This window comes from Vanessa tameamea, chromosome 20 (assembly GCF_037043105.1).
Source record: "Vanessa tameamea isolate UH-Manoa-2023 chromosome 20, ilVanTame1 primary haplotype, whole genome shotgun sequence".
Classification (NCBI taxonomy): domain Eukaryota; kingdom Metazoa; phylum Arthropoda; class Insecta; order Lepidoptera; family Nymphalidae; genus Vanessa; species Vanessa tameamea.
Genome location: NC_087328.1, coordinates 10,457,813 through 10,480,263, shown reverse-complemented (window position 1 = coordinate 10,480,263; position 22,451 = coordinate 10,457,813). Strand labels below are relative to the sequence as shown.

At 34.2% G+C, this 22,451-nt stretch overlaps 1 protein-coding gene across 2 annotated transcripts in view; it reads left to right on the top strand.

Annotated features, from left to right (window-relative positions):
- LOC113391462 (uncharacterized) overlaps positions 1–22,451 on the top strand; it is a 31,827-nt gene that overhangs the window by 6,453 nt on the left and 2,923 nt on the right. The window contains exons 1-2 of one of the 2 annotated variants that reach the window (XM_026627429.2): positions 11,381–11,859; positions 22,337–22,397. In XM_026627429.2, the coding sequence (XP_026483214.2) occupies positions 11,832–11,859; positions 22,337–22,397 (89 nt within the window). In that variant the 5' untranslated portion in view covers positions 11,381–11,831. Of the gene's footprint in view, positions 1–11,380; positions 11,860–22,336; positions 22,398–22,451 lie in introns of those variants that run through there. The other variant, XM_026627427.2, reaches the window with a different exon arrangement.

The window sequence follows — 22,451 nt, the reverse complement described above, 5'->3', positions numbered from 1 at the left end:
AAATATTATATTATTTTTTTAAGTAATTCAATTGTAATTAATTAAGAGCTATATTTAATAATAAGAACCAAATATATATTCATTTTTAATGTTACACTATATTTTAAGAATGAATTTGCAGTAATTGCATTAATTTATTATAAAAAGTTGTAGTTGTGAATATCCGTTTGATTCATTCGAAGAGGACGCGTTAGAAACGGGCATTGTTATAGCAACGCCGTATTGCATTGACACATTTTGTGAAAAGACAATAAATTGTTAACATAACGAATAAAGATTCTTTAAGTTAATTGCGTTTCACTGCGATGGAAGCTATAAACCCGACTACTTCTCCGACATATACTATCAATATAACTAGTATTATATAACTGTACAATTGTGCGTTTGCGTGCGTGTGTGCGTTTCGTTCGCTTGGAAAACTCGCGACTACATATATACCTAATATATATCTCAAAAAGTATGACAGAACCTGCCCTACATCCACCCCTTGCAATAACCTATGTCCATCCTAAATGTCCCTGCTGGGTTCTTTTTGTGGTTTCAGATTTAGTGCTCACTCCACCACCCTGCTCCAATGACACAGATATACGTGGCTCATTTTTATCCGCCACATGCAATCTTCATGTTCTTTACCAACGACCACGAGATCATGCATAGAATTATAAACACAAATTAAGTACATAAAAAAATCCGTTGTCCATACCCGGATTTGAACTCGAAATCATCGGTTAAGATTCACGTCTTCTAGCCGATGGACAATCACGGCTTATAATCAATCAAAATATAAAACTTCCTTTAATATAATAAAATGTATCATCAAAACAAATTATTTTATCCGTCAAAAATAATAATATAACTCAGCCTACTGGAAACCCTACAATCGCCTTTAGAATGGTTTTAAGCATAATAATAAAAATTAATTACGATCAGTGAACAATCAAGCATTGCCTAATGCGACATATTCCTTGTAAGGGCAGGTATTGTGTGCCACGTGGGCGACGCTCGCCGCCCAACGCAGCCAGTGGGCTTTAACCGCCCATTTGACACGTATCGATGACAAGTATGGCTTTAAACGAGGCGGCACATCGCGGTCAGACCAGTCACGTGTCATTCATTTAATTAAACGCTACTACTGACCTATGAAATTTAATCTAATTATCTCTCCACAACCTAACGTAACGTGGGCTGAAATCTTGAAATTAAATCATTAATTATTTATCAGAATCGATTTAATAAAAATGTAATGTAGTATGGTATTATTTTATTTTTTGATTGCACATAAGATTATTTCATATACTTAACGGTTTATAAAAAACAATGTCATTCCGAACCAACCAGTACGATGCGAATGCAATTTCTTTGTATAACTGAATGTTAATCAAATAAAATCTGTCTGCAGTTTGAAACACAAAAGCTAATTGCTACACTGCCAAATATTGGGAAGTTCGAAGCTTATGAGCCTATGGCAATAGTCGTACCGTAACTTGGCACAAGTTTTACGTCTTAGTTGGACTTAGAAGGACAATATTTTAGTATTATTTGTAAAGGCTCATTAAAGGTAATTTATAAGTAACGATTATCCTCCAATACATGGTAGCGCCGCGTAGTACTGACATACTTTCTAATCCTGCTTCTTGACAATAGGACATTAGCTGATTGTTATTTAAAAATATATATATCTGAAAGTAAGACGCGTAATCACGAGGAGTTATTTATTTATTTATTTATTTAATTGATACACCACAGTATTTGAAATATAGCACTTAAAACAAGAATACAATAAAATGACAGATACAATTTCAAACACTTAATAGGTATATACAGCATTAATAGTTACGTTAGCCTCCAATAACAATTTTTTTAACAATACTCTATTTAATAAATACTACAGACTGCAATATAGACGCTTATTAATTATTTAACATTTAAACAATTAGCAGAAAAATTAAATGAATTAAAAAAAAAAAAAATAACTAACAATAATTACAACAATGACAAATTAAGATTTTTAGAGATAAATCCATAGTTTACAATGTTCTAATATTAAGTAGAATATAACAAACTAAATACAACAGTAAAGATATCAAAACAATAAGGCTCCCAGCGTTAATTTTTTGCAAAAAAGTGGTAGTGAGTCGTGAAAAATGTCAATGCCTTCACTGTTGACTTTATTATACAAGTTTATGAGGTGGTTGAGTGGAGAGTATTTACCTATATTTGTTTTGGAAGTGCGAGAGGAGAAAATTTTTTTTAGAGGTTGTCTAGGTACAGTACGTGGCACTGCTATGTTAATATCTTGTAGTAGATCTGTTGCATCCAAGTGGTTATTCAATAATTTATAGAGAGTAATTAGAGAAGCAATTTCGCGGCGTTTTTCTAGAGTGCACAGTCCAAAATACTTGAAACGTGATTCATAGTCGGCCTTATAAGGACAACTGTTACTTCTACTAGCTAGTAATTTTGTAAATTTGTGTTGTATGCGTTCCAACCTTTCAATGTAAATCTTATAATGCGGATTCCATACTACAACCGCATATTCTAAAGCGCTACGTATAAACGAATTGTACAAAGTTATGATAGTTGCCGGTCTCTTAAAATCATTGCAGTTACGTCTGACAAAACCGAAGTTTTTCCAGGCCTTCGTGGCAATATGATTTATGTGAGTGTTAAATTTAAGTTTGGCGTCGATCATAACACCTAAATCACGAACAACCGAAACTTCTCCGAGCGGTTTGCCCTGTAAGCTATACTGATGTCTTATTATGTTTTTGTTTCGCGTAAACTTAATAAACTGGCACTTATCGACATTTAGTTCCATTCCATTCAAATCACACCATTTTTGTATAGAGTTTAGATCGTCTTGGAGCAATTTGCAATCATTCATGGATGTTATAGAGCGGTAAATCTTTAAATCGTCAGCAAAGATGGAACATTTGCTGTTCTTGATACAGTGTGCAATGTCATTGATAAAGATGACAAATAATATTGGGCCTAGGTGTGATCCCTGTGGAACACCAGAGGTCGCAATAAACTCGTGAGATTTGTAACCACCGAGTGTAACTCTCTGTACTCGATCAGATAAGTACGATCGGAACCAAGATAGCAGGGGGTCATGAATACCGTATAACCTAAGCTTGTAAATTAAGATTTTATGATTAACTTTGTCAAACGCGCTACTGAAATCGGTATAGATCGAGTCAACCTGTTGTTTATTATCTATGCACCCAGAAATGTAATGTATGTAAGTTGTGAGATTTGTAGTTATACAAAAGAAAAATATTTCAAACAGTTGTATTGAGTCGTTACAGCACTCAATCGTGTGTTTTCATTGTTTCCAAATACGGCCGAGTATCTGATGGATAGTGTTCGAAGTGCGCCCACGTCGAGCGCATTGCGCCCGCGCACTCCGCGGACATGCGCTAGGGCTGCCCCTCGGTATGAGTGTGGCTGTTTTGTTGATATTATTGCTTTTAACATACAAAAAAAGGTTACAAGCCTGCAGGACCTGAGGTGCAGGTTCTAAGCTCGAATAACTACTGACTTGTTTTAAAACACGCCGAACTATAAAAATTAAGTCTTATTCGCAAAATAATATGTTAGGATACATTTATGGACTTTACAACAATTGTCTATAAATAAAGAAATTGGCGTCATTTATAAGTTGAAAGTTATACAAAAGTATCAGATACGATGAATTGTTGTTTAAATAATGCAATGCAAGAAACACACCAGTGCTCTGATTACGCAAAACTAAAGACTAACGAACCGCAGCTGTAATAAAGTTTACCAAATTTATGAATTATAACCTCTTTGTTCAATTAGCTGAAGAGTAAATTTAGCAATAACCTGGATTTTGTTACAAAAGAAGTTTTTATAAAAATAAAAAATAAAATACCGATGTTATATATTATAATAAAAATGACCTCGTGTAACCAGCCCTGCAATACTTCTAGCTCGTGTCGTACCCACGACACGAGCGTCACCGCGGCATGCGTTGTGTCGACATGCACAAATTGCCGCGCACTTTTTGTTCTAATCATTTTATTAGCTCATTATGTTAATCGACGATCATTGTACTGACTGGTGGCGATCGTCGACCTCATGTAGGTTGGGAGAACAGCAGACATGAGTAATCTCGAATTTGTCATAGACGTAACGCATCATTAATAATGCGCACGAGCGATTTTAAACTATCACGATCATTTTCATCAAAAACAAAACGTTCACCCCATTAATTTCTTTGCTGGGCAACAGCCTCATAATTCTTGGTGTTTATTCCACCATTCTGCTAACGTTGTAGCGACACACGTGACAAAATGTTTCCTTAAATATTGTTCCATTTGTTAAGTGACTGTACGAACACTTAAGGTGGTTTAAATCTTTATCATTTTCGTATTCGTCATTACTGACCGAAGTTAGGGAGCAAAATATGTAGAAGAACTAACCCCTTCTCAAGAATTGCCCATTACAAGTTACCAGACTGATGATATAGGGTACACATTATCAGAGAACAGCGCCAAAATACTGCAAGTCTGCCTAATATTGGACGGCGTTTTCTTTTATAATTAAGTATAGCACTACAATACTCAAATTTCAAAGGGAGTAATAAATATTTTTATTATATTTCGTAATATTTAAAAGAAGCAATTTAAAAAAAACGTAATGCTAGCGAAATAGGCTCTTAGTTTCCATGTAAAGCTTTCATGGCTTATGTCACTTTGAGACATAACATAACATAGACTCGAGCCCTATTTTGAGAATGTTAACGATAATCATTAAAGTCACCATCGCTTAAGTAATTTATTGTCAATAATTGCGCTTAATAAAGATAAGAGGTTTGAGGAAAATTAAGTTATAAGGAAATATTTAATAATAATATTTTAATATTTTATATAAGGACTTCACTTGACAATGAGTTTATTTTATTGTAATTGTAAAAGACAAATTAATCATTCAGATTCATGTTAAATGGAAACATCATTTTCAATTATAATAAGTAATTAATTTTTGAGGAAACTTAATCGAACTTTTAATCGTTTAAACTTTATTGCTTCTGTAATGTTTATTGACTTGCAGTTTTTGTGTTCGAGAAATATAAGCCCTGTTTAACGTATTCGCTAGATTTTTATAAATTTTTAGGATGCTACGTCTCTAAAGAAAAAAAGAACCCTTATAAGATCACTCTGTCTGTCTATGCGTTTGTATGTATAAGTTAAAATTAATACCAAAAACTCAAGTTTGCAGTCTCTCGGACTTGTGAGTCATAATCATCAAACCTCTAAGTCTACGAATGCGAATCCGATTTACACTGACCCGTTTTTTTAACATTGCAAACATAAACAACAGTGTGTATTCCAGTAACCTTTTGCATGCATATGAGCATGCAGCATCGTTACTTAAGTAGCCTTACTTTACTCCTCAAAAACTCAAAATAACTCTTTCCGATTCCAGCAATCGCTTCCTCCGCATCTCTGCCATGTATTGAACATTAAAGTGTTAACTTACTCTTTAACTACGTATCCTCCTACCCATTACCTGGTCCAATCGAGAAAGGAGTTAAACAAACAGATTTGACCAGTCCGTCCGATGTCCAGCTCTACTATAAAATGCACTACAAACAGTTCTTCATTAATATACTCGTACCTTATTTCAATTTTACTACCAAGTTTCGAAGTTTTTTCAACATTCAAAACGTTATTTCTTCGCGAATCCATAATTAAAATCATTGATCAATTAAGAACTCGACCAATGATGATGATTTAATATCAAAGTTAAGTTTAATATAAAGTTAAGTCCTCGTGTGATTCAAATAGTAAATATTGACAAAATATATAAAACTGATTATTTACACTAGAAATATAAAACGTAATTGTTCTGGTATAAGTTAACGGTCTCTATTCTGATATATGTTTAGTAGATTTTATACAAGCACCAACAGGCATTTAGCTGCGTGTTGGCATAAGCTCTAAGCGTTATCCTCAAACAGAGAAACTTTTATTTGACTTTTTACTCTTAACATTAAGTAACTAATAATACTAGATCAGTCATTTAAATGTTAAATAAATAAATTGACGACAAAAAAATACTTCAGTTTTGGCTGATTCTTCTCCATCTAGATTCCAAACGAACTTATATAATTAGGGACTCAAAAGTATATTTTGTTTTAACTTCACTGTGACGTCATTAATGCGTTGCTATATATTATTGTATTTTTGAAAGAGCTCTATTCGAAATGACAAATACCGATAGTATCATAAGGCCCATAAATATAAGAGCCGGTTCAAAGACTTGAAATACCTGTAACTGCACGCAGCCGACCACTCTATTAAAGTATTACGTCCGTACATAGTACCGTAGTCCCAGCACCGTCCATACTATATACAGATAATTTTATTATATGTGTTAATTACATAGCTATGACATTCCTGTGTTTTTGCGGGGGAGTGGCGATTTACCGCGACACGCCTGCGAGTGCGCAGTGAAAGGTGATACGTGCGTGTACGTCATTCCAGCAGTTCAATAAGAACTCACTTCGTAGCTCATTCGTGAAATGTTAAAACCAGACTCACGCATTCACGCTGATACGCTATTTGAATCCTTTAAATGATTTAATTATTATAGTAAATTTCACATATTACTTTCTAACAATTTAAGACTGCGATGAGTTTCGAGTTACAGAATAACTTTTAGAGCAATAGCTAAACATTCTTACAAATATGTACGAATGTTTAGAAATCAGAATAATGAGTTAAATATACCTAAGTATTAATATTTTTGTGGAATAAGAAATGTTCATTGCAACCAATAACTATCAGCCCGACCCGGGCCTTGAGCCCAGGACCTGCAGCCATATCAACTAGCCACTAAACCAACGAGACAACGTTTAAGTGTATACTCGTATATTGCAATTCTATAAAGAAAGATGGTGCTAATTAAATAATAATAAAGTTTCTGAATCACGCAGGGTAAGTACTCCTTTGTTTCATTTAATATACCGAATCCCGATTATACTACGGGTATATTTAATCTGCGCTCTGCTGTTATTAATAAGTCTTGTATTCGATTGTAATTTCTAATAAGTACTCAAAATGAATATGTTATGTGAAATCACTGAAGCGAGGAAAACTAGGAAGAAGAATACGCATGATACATTGTGTAGTTTATGTTATTACGGCTAATAATAACTACACATTTGGCAAGGCGCGCCTTCCTTAGAGTCTATTTTAAAATTTAGGGCATTATGTTAACTGTCTTGTAGCCATGCTTGTACATGGAGTACAAATCAAAATCGTCTTAATATGTCAACATTCTTTCACAAACATTGTCTGTGCAAACTGTGCCGAGAAGACCCAGTGGCTAGAACGAATATTAACCGAAGATTACGAGTTCGCATCAATCATCTCTCGCTCGATGGTAATGGAAAATATTGTGAGGAAACCTGTTAGTGCCTTATAAAATCCTGACACATGTGTTTCCACCAAACTCCAAGAAATGTCTCCAAGAGAAGAAGACACAAGACACGCATTCAAGGACACATTCCGAATGTCCGTCTGGAATCTACTTCTTTTGCAGACAGACATTTATTTTGCTTATATCGGTCCGCGGAGATAAATATAAAAAAAGAAAAGCTGAAATCTTAAGTGATTAGTACAATCAGTTAAAACTGAATTTATGGATTATTTAGTAAAACATTTCACGAGATATATTTTTGTTATGATATAGGTACGTCAATATATTTTTTCTTTTCTTATATGCGTATAATAACGCAGTTATATGATATACGTGTTTTGGTCGTCTGGTAGGGAATGCAGTTAATGCCACCTTTAGTGCAATTGAATTTTGATGTGCAATACACTTTTTAAGTAAATAGATACAGTGTTGACTTATTTCTCACCTAGAGAATTATTGTGATTGAAAAGATAAATACCAGGACGAGGAACATATGCTCTGGAATATACAATTGGGTTTCGTGCAAACCCGACTCCGTCCGTGCTTAGTATTGTTGTATTGCGGTTTGGCGGTCGATTGAGCCAGTGTTATTACAGATGCAAGGTATTTTTAACTTCTTCGGTCTCATAACGCCAATTTCTATGGGCGGTGGTGACTACTTAACATAAGGCTCATTTACCAGTGCGCCTGCATGTTACGACCATAAGAAAAAACTATATCTCATAAAGTTCTGTTCCAAGGTGAAGGGTCCGTGTACCGTTGAGCTTTTGCGACATTGCTACTTGTCAAATCATTTCTAAATAAATGAATATATGTAATTTTAGACGAACGAAATAAAAAAAAAACTCAGCTTCGTCAAATTCATACAGAATTACTACTAACTAATAAAACTTATACAAACAGCTTAAGAAATAAACACAAAATACATCTTTATAATCCTAGAACTAAATACGGCAGTAGAAGCGTTCGGTATGACGGGGTAAAATTATATAATAGTTTGCCGAACAGTACAAAAGCGTGTACAAGTATAACTGATTTTAAAGAGAAACTAAAATATATGTTAATAAAATTAGTAAATATCATTCACAAATTTAATTTGCTGAAATTTAAATTTTTACATAATTTTTTTATATTTTATTTTTTTCTTTTCTTTTTTGGGCAACGTGAATACTGCCACAGATTCTACCACTAAAACAAACTTTATTTATAAGTTATATGTATTGCTCAATGTAAAGTGAACTGTAAGGTTCTTTATAAGTAATAAAGTTCTTTAACCTGAAATAATAATATTATTCGTAATGATATACAGAGTGGGTCCAGTAAGTTGCAGTTGCCAAAGTTATCCGTAATGGTGTCAGTGGAAGCCAGAGGCGTTAGTTTATTATTAATATCGAGTCCCACGTAAGCGAACAATTAAATATGGTCAAGGCAGTTCGTACAGTCGGCTGACTGCACACAGCTTGAGCGTTTGTACTTGTAAGCACATATTGTGATACAACACCAACTTATGATATTGTGCGTGATGGTTATATTTTTTTATTTTATTTAATCTGTCAAATCACCATAGTCGTGTAGTCTATGCTTCTGATGACTTTTTTTCTATTATTTTGATTGAGTCTAGTAGTTTAATGTAAAAGTTTTTATATAGGCAACTTCACAATAGAAATTCCACGATTAATAATTTAATTGCCTGCTATGGTCGATCATGACATAATTATGGAGATACATTTAAAGGTATCGTATGAACGTGTGATGCGGAGGTTAGGTATGAACGTCGATGTCTACAAGGTGAGAGGTGAAAGAGACATTAGACTTATGTTTATGTATTTATTTTTCATTCCACTCCATTTAGCGAAACAGGATTATTGAATTTCATTCACATATGTAGGAGAAAAAAGGTCGGATTCTACAAAGTAGCATTATTTGTAAAATTTATTGGTTTTTAAGTTATATAAACACCCAAATATGCATGACCTATATTAGTACTTAAATAAATTTGTTCAACGAGTTTATTTATAAACAGTCTTTTGTATTTATGGGAAGTAGATAAAAAAAGAGGGAGTGACTAATTAGACTAAAGACTGAGATAAAATGAAGGAAACAGCGCCTAACATGAATCAGAACGAAAGGCAACGAAGACTTTATCTATATTAAAACTTTCTATTAATGAATGAAGGCCCAAATTCCTTGAAATTTATAAAAGTGGTAGTATCCAATTATATATTCTCGTTTAACTTTGACAACACTAAGGCCGCTAATTCGGAATTATAATTTTCTTGATGCAAGACGCCATTAAATCTAAACTAATAAAGAGGCGACGTTATTTGTGTTTCCTCACTGAAAAACTACTAAACCAAGACAAGAGACCAAGAAATTTGATTATATCAGAAGATGCAGCGCGTTTCGGAAAAGTTTCAGTACACGGCAGACAACTACAGCCGACAGTTTTGCTTGTCTCACGTAAAATATCTTCTATCTTAACTAATTGCCCAGGTATTTATTTCATCTGAAGCGAGTTTTTTTTATCAAATAAATATTTTGATCAATAAATCGACATATCAAAGTGAATAAGTAGGTACTAAACGACTGCATTAAAACGTCAGCGCATTTTAAATCCTCATTTACATCTGGCTTTAGGTTTTTTTGTGTAATGATCGAAAGTAACAAAATACAAAGTATATTTAAATTCCAATTTGCGAATACGTGGCCGACTGTACTCTTTACCGTCGACATGCAAATTGTAGGCCTATAGGGACTTAAGCTCATGCTAATTGGCCGGAGTTATGCATAAAGCGGTCTGACAATTATAATATGAAATGTGAACAGGCGAAGCGGGCTGCGCGATAATGTTACCGGCTCTTTAATGAAGCGATGCCTTTAATTAGACGGCGACTTATGTTTCCACGTTTTGCGTATTCGCATTCATCAGTACCTTTTAATTTATGTTTTGGATAAAACACTTGTCGATCAACAACAGAGATCGCTAGTTTGAATACGCACAAGTGGAACTGACTACTGATGCGGTTGCTTGTGTTTATAAAATTAATCTGGTACTAAGTCGGCGAAGGAATTCTCATGAAAAACGTGCAGAATGCACATGTCGAATGAAGTTATTTCGTATGTATATCAACAAACCAGTAGTAGAGCGTGGTGGAATAAGCTCCAAGCCATCTCGGGAGATAAGGCACTAGCCCACCCATCCATAGATGATTTTTAAATATGATATGATATAAGGAAAATTATGATAGAAATCAGAACGGTCAGTTTATGGTTTTGAGGAATTATTTAATTTCAAATAAAAACTACGCTGCAGTAGGTATCTCATTTAAGCAACGAAAGTATCGTTGTTATTGTCAGTTATTGGTATAAGAGCTTATGCAAAAACATTGGTATTTAATTCAATATTTAACAATGTGATGCGAACGAACGCTGCATCCCGGGGTAGTCTCAGAGGCTTGTAAATCATTAATATAATGATTACCTGATTTATTTATTACCGTATCCAGTTCAGCTCTGACGCAACACTATCTTATCAGTGATGCATTAATTTACTTCTAATATACGCGCGCCGGCAAGCAACTGTAACGACGAATATAGGTCAGTACTCTGCGTGGAATTGTCGTTCATTTTGAGTGCTTATTAATATTTGATCGAACCATTGCTTAAATTGTAAAAATCAAATATTACCGCGTACGATAAGCCAATGTTATTGATTATACAAGTAAAAATGGATTCTAAATTTACGACGGCAATAAATTTGATTTCCAATTGCGTCGTCCCGTTATTCGTAGCGTGAAAACGTATGACTATATATGGTATGATCCCGCGCATTGCGGCGCCGGCGCGGTCGCAGGCAGCGCAAGCAGCGCGCCGCGAGCGCAGCGGAAGCGGCTCGATTTAGCCGCGCGGTGCGGGCGCACGGGGCGCGCTCGCCGAAACTAAATACCCAAAAGCGTCTCTGATCGCACGCCGCCAAATACGGCACGAATCTCGGGTTTCCCGCGCGCTGGCACGGCACCAGCCTCCGCGAAAACGCTCTCTATTCCCGTCTAATACTCGTGAAAAACACGTAAAAACGCATTTATTTCTGTAGCGAGCGGCCTCTAAATTTAGGCCGTATGGAAACCGAAAGCAATACGAGCGATTTTGGTCGGGGCCGCGTTGTCTGTATTTAGATTAGACGGCGCGAACGCAGCGCGCGCGACTCGCCTCCGACCCCTGTGCTGATAAGGCGCATCGGCAGTGCATCGTGCTCGCAGACCACCCGTCACCGGCGGTCACCGCCCGCACCGCCCGCCACCGTCCGTCACCGTCCGTCACCACCTGCGCTCGCCAGCGCGGTCGTACGGTCTCGCGAGTGTTGTCCTCTATCAGAGATTTGGATGTCGCAAATGCTACCCGATGCCGGAGGTGATTATGAATTTGCATTCGTTTTAATCTAAATTCGCAGTGATTTGTTTACGCGTTTTCGAAAAAAAAAATGGAAGTGAAACAGTGTATACGAGTTGTACGTTCGATTCATGTGGATGTTTGTAGTTACTAGCCGGTGCTTGGAATATTCATTGACACGGTAGCGATCAGCAATATCGAAACAGATGTAGAGAAATATCGCGTCACGTTGAATTGTTGATCGGTGATTGCAATTATTCATTGTCTCCTAATCCGAAAACTTTTAATTCTTAACAAAGTCAATAAAATTAAAAAAGATCAATCAGTCATTTGAAGTGAATGTTTTTATATTTATGAAGAGCATTGGCTGATTTAAAAACTTAGCGGTACTTTTGTAAAACACACAAATATCGAAACTCGAAGGTTAATCTTCTTTTCTATTACCTATGTCTGGCTAATAAATATTCTCAGAAACAGCGACGTTAATAAAATACGAATGCAAATATAAACAGTTATATTTAATGTCACTTACAGTTGAGAAATTTGTTTGGTCGTTTCATTACATCGGAAAAGTTCAGCTAGCGGCTTGCCCGTATACGGCATGTGTCAAAACGACTCCCGCGGAGACAAACACTTAACGAGTGCATATAATTATCACCTCTATTTGATCGCAATTGTGCTCACAATGTATTACGTGTGATATCATAGTGTAGAGCTGGAACTCTTCTAAATATACCCTCAGAGATTCTTATCAATATGATTGTGTAATGCATTACAAATACAATATTTTACTAGTTTTCATTAAAATACACTCTTATCCCGAACTTTTGAATCGCTGTGTTGCAGAATTAAAATGAATGTATAGCTACCACCAGTTCGGAATGTAGATTTGACCGACAAATACTGGCAATAAGCACAGTAGATACTCTTTTCTCAAATTAAATAAACAACAATATATTCAGAAGTATCTAATTTGATTCGGTTGGTTGAAGAAAACAGAAAATGATAAGCATTTGTAAAGAAACATTTTCCTCAATGGTTTTACGAAGAATGTGATGGATTTGCTAACAGATTTTACTTTATTACTGCTATAAAATCCAACTAGAGATTAAAATATACCTAAAGTGAATCACATAATTCTTTGTAACACAAAACTAAATTATGTAAAAACCGTTCTCAAATTAGTAATTCAAATTGTCTATTTGGAATGGAGTTCATTCATATTAAAAAGAACTTTTATTTCAATATTTCAGAATTTCCGAATGGAAAACAGTATATAATTTATATATTTAATAATAATAAATTTCATTTGTATACAAAACAAGATTTTTAATTCTCTTAAGTATTTAAAATAATTATTAGAGATCTTGGAGGGGCACACTGTTGACATTGTCGTAATTCTCTATTTCTTTGACATTTAAGATTAACCTGACATTTGCAAAACAATGATAATCAATCATAAAGTACATATCCATAATTTCATAAGCTTTGTCCGAATATAATGTAAGCCACTGCGTGTAGCAAAGCATCGAAAATAGGAATAATAATATACCATTTCCGGGAACTGGTCTTGACCAGATAAACATCTTATACATATATGTAGATTAAAAATTGACCGAAAGTTGAACCTTCAGAAACGACCATTTGCAATATAAGAAGGCACTTACTTCTTATATTTGCTTAAAACAATAATTTTAAAATGTTTGTCGACACTGGCGTAATTAATAAATTTGTCAATAAGTGAAGCGTTTATTGTTTACGTCACTGCGTAAACATTCAGTAACAACACTCAAACAGAATGCATCTCAATTATCAACAATAATTTATGCTTCTCTAATACAAGTTACATTCTTATTGTAAAATTAAGGAAAAGAAAAAATAAGTTTTACTAGTGTTCCACAAAACTATTGATTTATTAACCATATCAGAATATTTACGTTTTCGGTTCGATTTTGTTGTAAAAGCAATAAATAACGCATCGTTAGTCAATAGTCTGAGCAACGCTGCCACAATTTTTATAGTGGATTTGTTTATGGGAAGATAATATTAAAAATATATAATATAGATATTAAAATTGCTTGTACTAGTACGACAGTTTGTTCACCGTACGCGTCCTACGCTCTCCTTATGATTCACGCGATAAATTCCGTTTTCTGTACACCGTATATGGATGCTATTAAAATTCCCTTTAAGATATTTGACTCTATTATAATGCGGAATCTTTACAAAATAATAAAAAAGTGAAGCGAAGCGAGATGTTCCTTCGGATAAAGTATCAGTGTTCTGCAAAAAACAATCGTAGGTGTTTTGCATTCGCAAAGGAAAGGTATTGGAATAAAACACTACTTGCCTAATTTCTAGTTATGAAATATATCTGCAGGTGCGCTAACGAATATTAATAAAAACTAGTTATCGCCCGTGGCGTTAGAGGTTGGTTGAAAATTGTAGGTGCAGCAATAATACAATTAGTAGATAGAGCAAATTTAAGTGAAACCTACAGTAATCATGTAATTATATTTTAGTTTATGTAATTATTTAAATAAAATGCATTAGAAATGAATAGCATAGTTCTTAATTAAGACTTTGTTTCGTACGAGTAACGTTTAGTACTATCTTCTTTACTTTCTACTTAAATAACAAATTATTTACTTATATTACGTTGCAACATCTGTGAAAGAATATACAAGGAAATAGATTTAAACAAATAATTCATATATACATATATATATATATATATATATAAGTTGAATTTTAATATAAAGGAAACAAGCGGTTGTTTTGGATGAGCAAGCTCCATTTCTTGTGAATGAAAATTTGTAATTTCACAAAAATCGCTGATGAAATATTTATTGCAATCATAATTTTAACTATTTAATTAAGAATATTTATTTTCTAAAAATCATTTCCCATATGAAGCATAATACATAATTGGGTAAATTCGTGACTTGTGTCAACGTGTTGGACGCGCGCCAGCAGCTACGAGTTCGTAACGCGTGCTCGTGAGCGTACGATTACATCATAGAACTTTTTATATTTATTCGGATTCCCACTAACATTAATATTAAATCAAAGTTGGCTAATTGTGATTTCTTTTCTAAGGTAATAAAACTGTATGATCTAATTTGAGTGCAACTTTGGCGTGTACCGTTTCTGACGCCAAAGGATTTCTTACTTTCATCACGGGTACTAATTTGCTTGCGTCCCTTTTGTACATATGAACAATAACACGTCCTATATAATTCATTGTTAATAGTTCGCGGTCGTAAGAAGTCGTAACATCTTAACGCGATAGTGAGACTTCGCGATAGTTAGCATATTCGTAATCGCGTTGCAACATTCAAATTATATGTAAACTACGAGTGCATTACATAATGTATATAAAATATTAAGACGCGCTCAGGCTAAAACAAATTAGTCTCAGTTGAACCATATTATTATTTAGTAGCAAATCGTGGTAGTGCGTCGTGGTAGTTTGTGCAGGCTCGCCGGAGTCAGTATCATTCATCAGTTATTTAAACGCCAAACATAAATGGTTTGTATTGCTGCAATCCGGATTTAAGCATGGGTGAGCCAGTGTAATTATGGGCACAATGAATATAACATATTAGAACTTGTAGTTGCACATTATCTGTGCACAGTCTTTCTTCCACAGCTGTTATTACACATAAAATGAATAGTAATTATAGTATCGTAAAGTTTTGGTGCCCCCTTTATTTATTTGTATGACGGAAATGAAAAACTGATAGAAAATGGATTATTGCTGTTGTCAGAAACCCAAATAATGACAAATGAACTTCTCGTTTAATTTATCGTTGACGCATTCGACTCGAGAATCGACGACAACAAACATGTTCCCGTCCAAATATGGTTATATTACAATTTATCCTCTGAATTATTGTTTGATTATTAAAATACATAATGTATCATGTAGTATGGTCAAACTAAATATAAATTTTAACTATTCTTGTTATATATGACAAAAGGAAACCCAAATATAGTTTTGTAAATACAACACCGCGCAGACTGTGGAAAAAACGACTTTATAAAGAAAATATAAATAATAGGGACATAGCGCCGGCTTTCCCTCTCCAGAAACACAGAAACTACATAACAATAGTTTGCATTTTGTAATAAATAGTAAACTATGAACGTTCTTCATATTAAATTATGTTGATTTGCTTTATTATTGATGGTGATGTCCGCCTCACCGATTTCCACCATGGGGCCCAATCTCAACTTTATTATATAGTGCTCTGTTAATGTATAAGCACAGGTGCCCTCTCTCATCAGATGGGATGACAATCCGACACTATCGGAAAGAGTTCAAGCACGGAGTCTAATGGGCTTACTTCCAAACTTCGTGCTGCTACTGAGCACTCTTTGACATGTAAGACCCGAAACCTCCACGTTAACTCCGCAGTCGAATAAGATGCCTCTAGGGCAACGAGTTGAGGGCAAAATAATATAAAGCACAATTATAAATAAACGGACGAGCATCAGTTCGAAGTGAATCATCGGAGTCGGTCGCGCTCTCGTCACTTTTTGCAAACGAGTAACAATTCATCCAAGTGAGGAAAGTACATTTTTATTTATTCTTATCAGATTATCGACTTCCGTTTTGTGTGAAACCTACACGTGATGGATGCTCAGTACATGTGTGTCTGACAGCACGCATAGCTGCGTGGTGAAACCCTCTCCTCAAGAAGAGAGGAGGCCTTGGCCAAGTTACGGTGACAGGCTGATACTTCACTTTAAAGGAGATTTTTATGGCTATTCACTACATGGCTGTCCTCCAGTTATTGAATAGAGCTATATGACATTCTGGAGATTTATTCTGGATAGAATTTAATTCAATTATTATAATATAAAACATTTTTGTCGCAGATTATTGCTGAAGTAATATAAGGTTTGGATTTCTGAAAATTAGCATACGTCTATATGTCACCCCCTTATGGGATTTTAAAGAAAACTTCATGCCTAATTTTATCAACATTAATTCAGTGATAAAATGTACATCATGACATAAGACTCAAAAGAAAAAAAATGGATTCAAAACACAACATAATAAATTGATTATTAGGTATCTGTGCCTTGTAAGGCAAAATATTCGGAGGCAGGATGATTCACACAATTTGCTGATGTTTGGGCTAGTCCAAAAATAAATGAGAATTCAGATTTAGTTTACGATTTAGTGCGAAGATTACGACTACATTAACTGACCACCCGCGCAGACCGTGTAACAAAGCTCGAAGTATTTTTTTAAATTCAGTAATTTCTCGCTCCCAGACAGTCTCCTATAAAGAGAAGTTAAACCATACTGCTGCAAACTGGATAATTTTTTTCATAAATTACAAAATAAATTATATTATTACTACTAATTAATGTTCACACGATGTAGAAAATCAATAAATATAATTTTTTAACTTTTTTGGAAAATAGATATGAATTTAATTTATTTTGCCTATTTATATAGATAAGACAACAGAAACCAGAGACATACTGTACATGTATATCTATATCAGTAACGTATATCCGTCATTTCGTTTGAATGAGTGTGTTGTAGGGTATGTGTCGCTTTTGAGTTTTGGTATCTTATTACGTTTACAACAATAATAACATTTCATTATATGTTATGAATATGTGTTGTTTACATTTTACTTAAGATTCAAATTTGTTTCATGAGCATAGACTCGAGTGAAACTAGGTCACATATATCACTTATCAGTGTCAAAATATTCTGGAAATTATGTTAATTGTGTATTTGTAACTGTTGCTTTGATGTTTTTGATTTGAAACTCCAAGACTCACTATAATTTATTACGTTTATTAGCCAAGGACTCCAATCTATATCCGTCAAAACTCTTCCTGACTGAGTTATATTTCAGTGAATTCGTGAAAATTTATAATATTTTAAAGTCGAGATGGTCCAGTGGATCTTAAATCAGATCGCGAGTTGAAATCCAGGCAGCACCACCGAGTTTTACTTTGCTTAGTTGGTGTTTATACCTACTTACTCATCCGTGTCTGCGCACACACTTATGCTGTGTTGTAATTCGAGTGTGTCCCGCGTCGGCTGGTCGCATTTGGCCGCCGTAGCCGAAATCGGACAGGAGGATATCGTGCTTATCCACCTTTCCACTAACGCGTCGCAGGAGCACGATAGAATAAGGTTCAAGCCTTCGTCTTATGAAATAATGCTTTTGCCTTTGATTTTTTTTCTTTCGCGGTTTTTAGTCTTATATCAAAAGTTAGAGATGGGTAAAATCTGAAATCTTATATCAAAAGTTAGAGATGGGTATATCCTGGGTATATTCAACATTCGTTACCACTTTTTAATAGTTTTTAATCGTTTTAATCGTGTCGAACGCAAACAAATTACATGTTTAATTAGTAAATAAATTGTTAAAAGTCAAATTAATTAAAAAAATTTTAATGAAAATAATATTCACACTTTAAGAAACATTTCCGTAACATATGACTCACTTTAATGAATAGTGACAAGTCCACATTGTATTTTTTTATAAACAGTCATTACGTACGTATTCATAATAGATGAGTCACCTAATACGAGATGAACATCAATAGACCTAATCGTTTAATTACGTATTTACGTATCATTTGTATCTCATTAGGTATTCTGAAGGACTTGTACGGTGCTCATTCATTTTATTAATCTTTAATTCATTAAATAAATAATTTAATATACTTACCTATATGTATTTATACGATATATATATCAAGTAAATATAGATGTAGGTACTTATATTATTTTCGTAAAAGTTAAAAAAACGACAATTGTTTTCAAGCAATAACTGACATGTCTATTTAAGCTTCGAGTTAAGTATAAAGCTTCTGCTAGGAGTGGGGATAGTAATCCAACGGAGCAGGATCGAACCTGCTAGTGTCAGAACCACAAGGGGCCCGAATACCGTTGAGCCATGGACTTTCCTATTTATTATATTTCAATTTTACCATTTATTCTACTTTTTTTTCTATTTTTATCATTTTCCTCTCTCTCTCTCTAAATCTTCTGAAATCTTCGATATTGTAGGTTAGTTATCGAAGTTTCGTGGGCTTCGTCTGTTCATGTCTGCAGTTAATCAGCTAAGATCTCCACTCCTTAATATTCCTTTCTTCAGGACTCAACCTATCTATGGACCAAATCAAACTAAATTTTGTAGTTAGCTATAATACAATGTTCTTTGAGCACTTAAGCTCGAATACGCATTCAAATACAAATAACAAAACGGCTACTGTAACACTAACCGGATCTATAAAAAGTGAAGTAAGCAGTCGCTAGTACCCACGTCGTTTGTATGTTTTGTATTCAATAAGATATACTGAAGTACATTTTATTTGTTATGTTGCATTTTGCATCTTTGATAACTTGAGTCTAGACCGATTTCGGCAACGGTGACCATTTTTAACGTAGAAAGTCAACTCTGCAGGACACATTACAGTCCTCACTCTCCTAATCCGACAGAGTTCAAGCTGAAGCCGACGGCTTACCGTGCTCCACGAGATTTTCTTAACAGAAAGACTGGATTTGAATCCAGAACCACGTGGATCTGCCGGAAACGAGGAAGTCTAACAATACCAATATATCTAGAAAATAAAGATCAAAAGGAGGTTTACTTGATATGGATATTTTTGCAAGGTACCACCATACGAGAAGCCTTTGCTATGACCTCTGTTCCTCTAATTACACTAGCTATGATTTCTGAGACTAAGCACAATGCGTCTTGTTAGCAGTACATTGACGCTGTTAGCAATAGTTAAAAAAAATAGATCAATTGTGGTAAACTTACCTTTAAAACCTATTCCCGTCTACCTTTTTGAATATATTATAAATTAAAAAGGTATACTAATATACTAATACAATTTCTAATTCGAGACGTGACGATTTGAACAAAAGAGGTTTATTTTTATTGAATTAGAATGTTTGCTCAATTCTATTTATTGAGGACCTGATCAAATAAATACCGTAGGTTTTATTAGGATGATTTCAAGCGTGTATTGATTTATTCGGCGTTGATCCAGCGACGCGCTGTGAGTCAGCGATAATATTTATTTATGTCTGACGCGTCTCTCATTACGCGCAACTGGATTAATGGAAGATTGCCATTAATATAATGAACTGTTTTAGAAATTTACGTGTTCACGGCATCATAGTAATGTAAATGTTTAACGATGCTTGTGTTAGTGTTTATACATATTGCAAAACGTATTTAAATTCCTTTTGTCCCACACTTACGATAACGACGTAGGAAGTAATAATTAATATTATCCATTTAAAATGCATGAAATAACAATTTTGCCAAATCTAATGTCTGTAAGGTTCGGGTTTTATAATTCTTATGAGAACATTTACTGACGTTACCCAAATGAGAATATTGTTTTTGTTTTCACCGACTACAACATTTTATTGACAACTTTAGGAAGTCAGAACATCTTACAATAATTATGCAGAATTAAAAAGTCTCTATTTACACAGTAGTATTATTGAAAAATATATATTTTCCTTAATGCCTCATCGTAAGCAGTTATAGAGTGAGACGTAGGCTAACTGAACGTTTGTTTATAAGTTAATTTAATTGTTTTATATAAATGAGATAATGGCCCACAACAATTAATCCTATTCTAAGTACATGCATTACGAGTTCATTGTTTCAAGAAATATACTTTATATAAATTATTATATAATTTAATTCTTGTTTCGATGAATGCATTCAATAAAATAATATGTAATTACATATTATATTTAAAAAAAAATTAGAATCATTAACTTAATTTTATTAAATTTACATGACGTATGCACTCCGCGCCCGAGCCTTGCATAAATTAGCAATTAACTTTTTTTGTTAGAGGAACCCTTGATTTTTTATTATAATAACAATATTTAGTCATTCAGCAAAAGGAAACAATAGTTACATCTTTTTAGTGTAATATTTAGAGCTAATGAATACAGACATTTTACCCATTTAGAATTTTTAGTAAATGACATTCAATATAATGAAAATTAACAATTTTTAGATAATAGAGGCTGCTCTAAAATATCCCATATGGAATATTCACACGTAGAGTGCCTCTAGTACAGTAACTCTAGCTGGTGGTGAGAATAGCCCATACCATCTTCGGGTGTGTTGTTGCGAAACCCGTGCTGCATATTTCTGGCGACTACTCACCGCTCGGGTTACGAGCGACCGATTAAGACACGCTGACTGACTCGGATGCTCCAGTTTGGGATTGGGGTATTGGTTACGTTTTGGCATACCTTAATATGTATATGGCTATAACTATTCATAGGCCTAATTGAAATCTAACTTTAACTCATATGTAAAGTAAACACAACACGTTTACCTAAATATTCCAAGCAAAGTTTATTAAATATTCTTCTTAAGTGAGAGATATCGGTTAAACATGCGATGAGCCCCGGCTCGCGATTGATCATCTTTGGATCAGTGCAACAAGTTTCATAATTATTGCGTCTTTCTTGGTTCAGGGTATTCGATTCTATAATGTTTCCCAGAACAATTTATTTAATTAAATTATATCTAGCAGCCAGTTCTACTTTTTCCGAGTGAAATAAGAATTTTATTTCGATCGCAGCGCCACAAACTGGTTTCCAATTAAACCATCCACGGGTCTCAGTAACAACCGAAAAAAAAATGTTCAACATCGGTCCAACCGTTAAGGTGTACACACCACGTACACATGTATAAACATAAACAATTAAGAAATGCGTTTTATTTATACAAAATTAGCTCCTAATTATAACTAGGGATATTGATATGGAGACATTGCAAAAGCAAAATATATTTAATTCATACATACATCCAGTTACTATTCAACCCATATTTCCCCTCTAGTAGGGTAGATTTTCAAAAACACTGACACATATTTTATTTTTATTTCTAACCAGAAGTTTGTATATGAAAGGTCGTGTTCTTACTCCAAAAATGTCGGACTCCCGTATAAACTTTCAAAACCTATATCAACCCTTTAGGGGTAGAATTAGTGATCGTCTACTTTGAGAAAGGAGTACGCTAAATAACAAGTCAGTCGGACTTATAAATCGGGTTTCGCTGATGTTCATACAGGATCATGCATATTATTGTCTATGATTATTCCATATATATTTTTTGGTCGAGGCTCTCTTCTCATCATAAGCAAGAATGATTTTCCAAGTTATATATATGTGTAGCATAAATATACTGTTAATAACTATTTATTCAAATTCATCGAATATTGTTTATGTTTATTATCAAACTAGGGTATTTTAATAATTTCTTATCATACAAAAATAACATGCGAATCATATTTCAACACGAGCTAATAATTATTAAGTTTCAAAAACACTTTTTTCCGAGAAAAGAGATATTATTCCTCAATTCCACAATTGTTTCGCATCGACTTATGAGTTTTTTTTAAATTTAAATAACAAATATGTCGGCAGTTTTAACGAATAGATAAATAAAGTGTACGTTGGTTGTTCCAGAAGTGATGCGGCGCGCGGCGTGCGGCGACGCCGGCGGGCCCGCGCCGCGCCGCGCTGTCGCGTCAGTACCCCTCTGTACTATACTAATATCTCGCTGAATATTTATTATTCGTGA